Source organism: Ostrea edulis, chromosome 1 (genome assembly GCF_947568905.1).
Source record: "Ostrea edulis chromosome 1, xbOstEdul1.1, whole genome shotgun sequence".
Taxonomy (NCBI): Eukaryota; Metazoa; Mollusca; class Bivalvia; order Ostreida; family Ostreidae; genus Ostrea; species Ostrea edulis.
In genome coordinates, this window is record NC_079164.1 from 39,103,019 (window position 1) to 39,111,907 (window position 8,889).

Sequence of the window (8,889 nt, forward strand, 5' to 3'; positions counted from 1 at the left end):
GGGATTGGATGGGGCCTCAAGGGGGGCATCAAAGTTTTACATACAAATTTATAGGAAAAATCTTTTAAAATCTTCTTCTCAAGAACCACTGGGCCAGAAAAAATGAAATTTATATGAAAGCTTCCTTATATAATGCAGATTATAAATTGTTAAAATCATGGCCCCCGGGGGTCAGATGGGGCCACAATAGGGGATCAAAGTTTTACATACAAAAATATAGGGAAAATCTTTAAAAATCTTCTTTTCAAGAACCATTGGGCCAAAGAAGTTCACATTTACATGAAAGCTTTCTGACATAGTGTAGATTCAAGTTTTGCAAAAATCATGGCCTCCAGGGGAAGGTTTGGGGCCATAATAGGGACTACGGTTTTACATGCAAATAGATATGGAAAATCTTCTGATATGGACCAAGGTGACTCAGGTGAGCGATGTGGCCCATGGGCCTCTTGTTAGGTCACATGGTCAATTCACTCTTGACATAAGAAGATATTTTCTGCTCAATATTTTGTATTGATGATACTACTATCAATTAAATGATGTGTGTGTATAACCCTTTTAAATTTTGCACCATGGAGGGCATATGTGTTTTTGCAAACATCTCTTGTTAGATTGGTGAAATGGCCGGACTGTCCACCCAGTTTAAAAAATTGGTGAAATGGCCGGACTGTCCACCTAGTTTATTAGATGTAGTGAAATAGTGACCAGGCATTGGGGGGTTATTATTTCACTTCTCAAATACTGTTTGAACTTTATCATTAGAAAAAAAGGATCAAACTTAGATTAGATTTTAAGAATCTATTGTAATTATGTCTCCCCTTATCCAGGGGGAAACATTGTTTTTGTACTTTCTGTCTGTCACAAAATCTTATAAATGCTTCAGCTCCTTGTATGGTTTATCGGATAGACTTGAAACTTTGTACAGTGCTTCATTGCCATTGGTAGATGTGCAGATGTGAGAATCCAATTATTTTCTTAAAACTTATAATGGATCTAAGAGGGGTGGAGGATAAAAAATAGCTTGTGAACACTTCTCCTATATGGTGTATCAGATAGATATGAAACTTTGTACAATTATTCATTGCCATTGGTAGATGTGCACATTGTTAGAACAGGAGGATCCAATTATTTTCCTAAAACTTATATTGAATTAATTTAAGAGGGGTGGAGGATGTTAAAATAGCTTGTGAACGCTTCTCCTCTTATATGGCTTATCTGATAGACTTAAAACTTTGTACAGCATTTCACTGCCATTTGCAGATGAGCATATTGTAGGGACAGGAGGGTCCAATTGTTATCCTTAAACTTATAGTAGATCTGAGGGGTGGAGGGTGTTAAATAATTTGTGAACACTTCTCCAATGTGGCTTATGGGATTTCATAATGTCTATGTTTCTGTTCATGCTTTCTCCTCCAATACCATGTAGTATATTAAAGGGAGGAAGTTTCATTTGCAGCATGGAGAGCTGGAGAGACCTTTGTTTTTCATAAAAATAATCTCTAATTAAAACATATTCTTAACTATTAAATGACAGAATTCTTTGACAGAATAATCCTTATACACTTTCAGTTTCTATATAAACATATTTCTCTTCACAGGAGTTTCCATGGCATCCCAAACCTGTAAATGAACTAACTAGCAATGCAGCAATACAACTGAATGAATCTGCTTGTCTGGTCCTGTTTACAGGTAAATTTAAGTTGTTTGGTCTTGTTCCCAGGTAAATTGTCTGGTCCTGTTCCCAGGTAAATTAAATTGTTTGGTCCTGTTCACAGGTATATTAAATTGTCTGGTCCTGTTCCCAGGTAAATTGTCTGGTCCTGTTCCCAGGTAAATGAAATTGTCTGGTCCTGTTCCCAGGTAAATTAAATTGTCTGGTCCTGTTCCCAGGTAAATTAAATTGTTTTGTCCTGTTCACAGGTAAATTGTATGGTCCTGTTCCCAGGTAAATTAAATTGTCTGGTCCTATTCACAGATAAATTGTTTCGTCCCATTTACTGATAAATTGTCTTGTCCCATATACGTGCAGACAAATCATCTTGTCCTGTTCATAAGTAAACTGTCAGTCTTCAGAATATATATTAATTGTTTAGGGCCCATTTTACAAAAATCTAACAATCAGGACTTTTTATTTTTGACTAGAAATAAATATTTCTATTTGACAAAGTGCATAATTTTTTGAAACTATTGTTGAATGTGGGCTTTTTTTTTTTATCTTATTATTTTCTTTTCCATGAAAAATATATTTGAATTTGAAAAGGGGGCTTTTGCAAGATAGGATTCTTAACAAGTGCAAATTGTCCTGATCCTAAACACAGGCAAATTGTCTGATCTTTTACAGGTATAAATTCGCTGTCTCTTACATGTATATAATATAAATTCAGTGGTCTCTTTTATATGATTATAAATTCACTTGTCTCTTAAATAGATAAATTATTGGTCCTCTATATACTGGTAGATTGCATGCACAGTTTAGGTACATTGTCAGATCTTTACAAAGGTCAATAATACTGTATTTGGTTAATCTTTTTAAAAAATAAATTGTCCATTCTTTTACACAGGTAAATTTAACATGGTCCTCTTTCACAGATACTGTGTTTGATCCTCTAAAAAGGAAATTAAACTACCTGGTCCTCTTCACAGTTAAATTGTCTGATCCTTTTCATGGATAAATTTTCTGATACTCTTACAAAAAAATGATCAGGTCTGCAAGTAAATTATAGATCTCCTGTGACATCACTATGATTAATTGGAAATCTTTTGATACATGTACAAACAAAGATTAACTTTAGTACTGTAGTAATTTGACAGAAGTGTCTCCTTAAATTTGTGATGAAAGTTTTCAGATGGTTTTTATAAGTTGTGTCCATTTTATTTCTGATTTCAGAGGGAGAGGATGAGGACATAGAGTGGGCATCAGAAGTCCTGACCGAGGCCGCCACTATCGAACATAACAAAGGGGAGGATCAAGAACTCTTCTTCCTCTTTGGTGGAGACGTAAGTTCAAATGTCATAAATTAACAGTCCTATTCACTCATTGTTGGAGACATAAGTTCAAAGGTCACTTAAAAGTCCTATTCACTCATTGATGGAGATGAAAGTTCAAAGGTCATTTAAAAGTCCTATTTACTCATTGCACAGCAGGGTTAAGGTGTCCAGAGTAAAGTTAAAACAAACATCCTAAAATGTACCTCAGTGCACATCACACTATATGACTTCACAATATAAAAGTACATCTTGATCGATATACAGGTCTGTAGTTGTATCGCTGGGAAAATGTCATCATATTTTCTCGCTATTTGCTACCGTTATCCAGTGTTCAAGCTGTATATGATTAAATCTGTTTGTCAGATGATTTTTTTCAGTTTTCTTTGATAATACATGTATATAAGTCTCATGTTTTTATATAGTGTGCACTAAAGTAATCTTTATATTACATTCTGCCTTGAAATCATCCCCGATGTGTATATAGTCATTTAGAATAAAGAAAACCAACATGTGTATATATCGACTTGTCACAGATGAAAGATGACAATATTTGATTTCGATCAAGGCATATTCCTAAAGGTAACTAGTTGCAGATTTAGACTTTTGATACAGAAGGTAGTAAATTTTGCCTCGTTAGATAAAATGTGGCAGTGAATATGAGAAATGCCCAATATTTGAGTCAAGATTATTGAAATTGCTATATATGAGAGGATATTGTACCAGCTAGTCCGAATCATGTTTTAAATTTATCATATCAATGTTGACATATCAAGCCCAAACTGCAACTTTCACCTGTGCCAATGTGATAAACAACTGAAAGTCTAGCATAAAAAAATAGCTCTAAAACGTCACTTGTATAACGACTGTACATGTAATTGTTAAGTAAGGGATTTCCCCACATGATATGATGTTTGTTTATGTATTGACAAACGATTTTTACTAAAAATATGCGATATTTGGAAGAATTTTACTTTAATTTGAATATGCTGTTATTATTTGTTATTTTACTTGGGACATCTTAACCCTGCTTCATGTATGTGGTGGAGACGTAAGTTCAAAGGTCATTTAAAAGTCCTATTCACTCAAGATTCTCAGAGAAATGGTAATTGAATTTTAAAAAGTGCTGGTGGTCAGTTTAGAACACATGAAATAATGATTTAAAAGGAATTTTACACAGATTTAATTAACGGAACAAAGTTTATCAATAAGTGACCTGAATTTGTTTGGACCTGATGGAATTGTATATGAAATGAAGCAGTAACTCATCTTAAGTGCTCAAACAGTGGATGGGAAATTGGTTCATGAGATGTTTGTCGGTATGAGAGGGTATATACATGTAAAGTCTATAAGCATTGCTTACTTACAATATAAACACATTTAACATTGATGATTAATTATGCTGTTTCAGGATGAAATCTGTGACTCTGTGAGGAATTTTGCCAAGCTTCCTGATCCTTGTCCTCTGTTGGTTATACTGGATTTCCCGGAGCAGAAAGTTTACAAGTGTACAGAAAAAACAATCTCCAGTGATGTCGTCAAAGACTTCGTCCGGGGATACTTCAGTGAAACACTGGAGCCAGTGGCTCTCAGAGGCCCTGAATAGGCACAGGGAAGTTATTGTAGCCCTGAATAAGCACAGGAAGTCATATTGTTAATGAATTTGGGTGGGAATATACAGAACCTCCCTAGATTAAGTTTTGGGGTAAGTGGGGAATGGGATAGGGAGGGAGGGAGGCACTGGGATGGGAGGTGTCTCTATAGGGGTGTCAACATCATGACACAGTGTTTAGTGTCTCCAAGTTGTATGATCTGTCTGTGTTTTTATTTAGAATGTTTGTTCATGAGATGAACTTTATTGTGTGACCCAGACACTGTGTTATATAATTTGAATTACTGTCTGTTAGTGGGAACCACTGATGTCCATGTTCAGGAGGGAGGGGCTTGTACTACTACTAATATAATATCAGTACAGTGTATGTGTGTTTTGTGTCCCAGGTTAGTTAATTGTGGCATGGAGTGTGTACATGTAATAAGTGTTTAACCCTTCTCTTGGTATTATCCATCCATTCATAGGAAGAGTTATTACATTTATTTTGTAAGGCCCCGTGCTTCGTCCATGTATTCAAGATATGATGTGCTTTATTTTTGTGATTCCATAGTTGATTTAATAAATTTATTATTTCGTATCAGAGTAATTGAATTTTAGGCTATGAATTTATATTAGGTCATGTTCTTACAAAATTTTGCATTTTATATATACAATTCTGGCAAATAATATTTTTACTGCATTATATTGAAATATACAATTCGTGTATGGTGCATTATCTGAGTGTAGACTGGATAATTATTTGTATTTATCTAACAATTCTGTTGTAAACCAATCATAACTATAACTGAATTGTCACAATTGACTATTGGGTTTATGCAATATATTTTGTGAAAAGTTGAATACCAGTTTATGTACAGACTTTATTTAGTGCTGATTGTGCAGTCATTGATGTTTCAGTATTACATTGTTACAGTTACGACAACCATTTAATGGTCTACATCTGTAAATATAGTGCTGTATGATACATGTGTTGTGATTAGTGTATACAGGAGGAAGGTTATCTGATTAATCTCATGAGAAAGCTTACAGTCTTAAGGTAGTACCAGATAGATATGTAAAATTTCCCTCAAAGTTCAATTTTTTGGAAACTTTTAATATTTTGTTCTAAGGAACAAAACCTCTTGCTTTGCATGGTATAAAGGAAATTCTAGCTGTCTTATCCTTTTTTTTCTCCACATAGTTTCAAATATAGGGTATGAGACCCCAGTTATAAGAGTAGGGAATTAAACATTTGTGATAAGAATGTGCCCTATGTAGAAATTATCTACAGAGATTTTACAAAAATTAATACTATACTTTTTTTGAAACTGACCTATTTGGTGCTGAATCTCAACAAAATATATTGTAATTGAAATGTTTGTGTACACCACAATGTACATTATTACATGGCTTATCAACAGCAAATCTTATAAAAATGCTAATTTGTGTGAAGATCTCTAAAAAGGAAATGCATAATTCAAATTAAAAAAAAAATCAACATACTAAAGGAACATTTTAATGATACAGAAATTGATATACAGATGTACATGTATTTTAGAATAAAGAAAATTCATCCTAGGATTTGGGATATTTTGGACCTTTTTAGAAAATTTCATTAGGAAAAAAATTGACACATTCAGCAGATGACATCATCATTACATTTGACCTTGACCTTCATTATGTTTTCAGACAAAAGTCTAGACTGCTTTTAAAAAATACATGTGTCCAAATTTCAGATCTCTACTTGCTATGCAACAAAAGATATACAATATTATTTTATCATAGACAGTTACTTGTAAATCTCACAATTTGAAAGACGGAATAATATTGCATTAACATTTAGACTCCCAGACTTCCAATATATTGGATGTCTCCAACATTTTTCACAATACACAAAATACATGTCGTGTATTATATAAGTTTGTGCAGAACATCATCAAATATTATTATGATGGAGATTTCACTTATTAATTTAAGGAATTTAGGATATTGGTGAAAACTGATTTTACAGGTGTTTGGTACTATCTTAATTGGACCAGCTTCACGTATTAATTTTATATTCCTACACTCGAGAAGATCTGATTTTAATTTGATTAGATAGATATGTAGACATTTGAAATGTCAGTGCTTTTTTGTGCCTCAATCTCATACATGTAAAATTTCTGTATTTATTTGAGTAAAGGAAGATGATGCAACCAGAAATTACAATGCATATATTGCGAGTGACCGAGGTCAGACGGGGGATGGTCTCACAGATCAGAGAAAAGCAGTCTGAAGGTCACAGGTCTAATGATATTTATACATGTAAGGATTCACAACATCTGCACTTAATGATCACAATCAAAGGATTAGAATCTCATTTGATATTTATATAATTAGTTACATATATAATATGTATATACAAAAATGTACATGTATTTGATGTATATGCACTGTATATAATGAGTGTGCACTCCTTGGGATTTGTTAATGGGCAGTCACTGTGGTAGATTTTAATGGTGTATTTGCATATTGTATCTCAAATCATACGAAATGTAATTTAAAACATGTATGATATCTAAATGACAGATTATTAATAACCCTCAGTCTCTACTTGATATTTACATCTATTTTCAACTTTAATGATAACGATCCTCATGAAATTTTTGTCATGGTTGAAACAGATTATATCACATATCATGCATTTGATATATTCTACATTTTATTGCATATCATTGTGGATTTTAAGTACTTGCAAACATACGTGAAGGCTTTACAATGTGAACTGGTTGTGGTTTGAATTAGAAGGAAGGACAAGGTGTACATCAAATGCAGCGTGTTTAATGCATCTGTGTTATGTATTTACTCTGGATGATTTAACAGAGATGAGAAATAATGATCAACGAAATTGTGTTGCGGTAAACTGGCTGTTGACGTTAGATGAAATACTGTGTGAACAGAAGCTTAGCCTCTGATTTCCGTGTATCCAGTGTGGATTTTGTGAACTTGAGTTTGATTTTCAGTTTGTTTACTGTCATTATACATAGGAAATAGTGGCTTCCATCATTGTTGTATGAAAATCTACATTTTAAGGCTTTTTTAGTTCATGTTTTTTCACTTCAAAGATTTTCATATAATTATTTAGGCATGTACGTCTTATTACCGGTATATAAAAGGACATTCGCGACATTTAATTTCTCGTAATTTTTTTTCCATCTCCTCGATATGAAGAGTTCTTGTATGATTTATGAAATAGGTTTAATTTTATATTGTAGCAATATTACCACTTGTTGTATATTGTCGTGGGTACATGTAGCTCAGTGGTTAGCTCACCTAACTATATAGTAATGAAAGTGTCCTGGGTTCCATCTCCAATTTTTCCAAAGATTTTTTCCCCTTCTTTGCGACAATAACTAGTATTCAAGAAGTCATCATTATATTCATGTGGAATAAAAAAAACAGACCATGCAGCTTTTCCTCCGATTTTGATAGATTTCATATTGTGTGCAAGTCTCGGGAGCCACTTTTCCCTGCATTACCAGCTTGCTTTTTGTTGTTGTATATGTTAGAGACATGTGCATTGTAACACTGTTCCTGTGTTGATTTTGTTTACAACTTCATCCCAGATGAAGTTATTAAAGAATGATGTTTTATTTAATAAACAGTCATGCAAATTAATTTTGAGTTTATTTTCACATGTAGTGCAATGCACTGTTAAAGGTCTTTAATCCTTGTCTTTACACTAGATATTGCAAACTAGCAAGCTTAGGTTGGTCCTTGGCCTAACTTAAATAAATACATTGTAGATCAAATGACCCAATAAAAACAGATGGGAAATAAAGCTTATCAAATGAAGCAGTTGGAGAAATCTCCATTTTCTTCCTCCTCATTCCAATGTAATATTGTTAGTTTTCCCTCCCTTTACGGGCCTCTGTGTCGTACCTGGTTGATAATATTCACCTTTATGGGCCTCCATGTTGACCTGGTTGGTAAATATTGTTAGTCCCCCCCCCCTTTACGGGCCTATGTGTCGGACCTGGTTGGTAATATTGTTAGTTTCCTCCCCTTTACTGGCCTCCCTGTTGACTTGGTTGGTATATGCATCCATAGTAAACATGAGCAGAGCAAGAATCCCTTTGTATAATGTCTTGCAAACTCCAATTTTCATAATTTAAAATGCTGTGGACTCTGACAGTGGGTACATTACTATAGAATCCAACCGTTTTGTCTTGGATTCCCATGTCCCAGTTAGACCTACTCTCCTGTTACAAGACATTAACCCTCATCATGAACTGTTACAAGACATTTTACCCCTGTGATTGATGGTATTGTGCGAC

At 33.9% G+C, this 8,889-nt stretch overlaps 1 protein-coding gene across 1 annotated transcript in view; it reads left to right on the plus strand.

The window, feature by feature from the left end:
- The window catches only part of LOC125657462 (nucleoredoxin-like), a 27,565-nt gene extending 19,335 nt beyond the window's left edge, over window positions 1–8,230 (plus strand). The window contains exons 5-7 of the mRNA XM_048888038.2: window positions 1,596–1,686; window positions 2,885–2,994; window positions 4,394–8,230. Of these exons, the coding sequence (XP_048743995.1) occupies window positions 1,596–1,686; window positions 2,885–2,994; window positions 4,394–4,588 (396 nt within the window). The 3' untranslated portion in view covers window positions 4,589–8,230. The remainder of the gene's footprint in view (window positions 1–1,595; window positions 1,687–2,884; window positions 2,995–4,393) is intronic.
- Window positions 8,231–8,889: the final 659 nt, after the last annotated feature.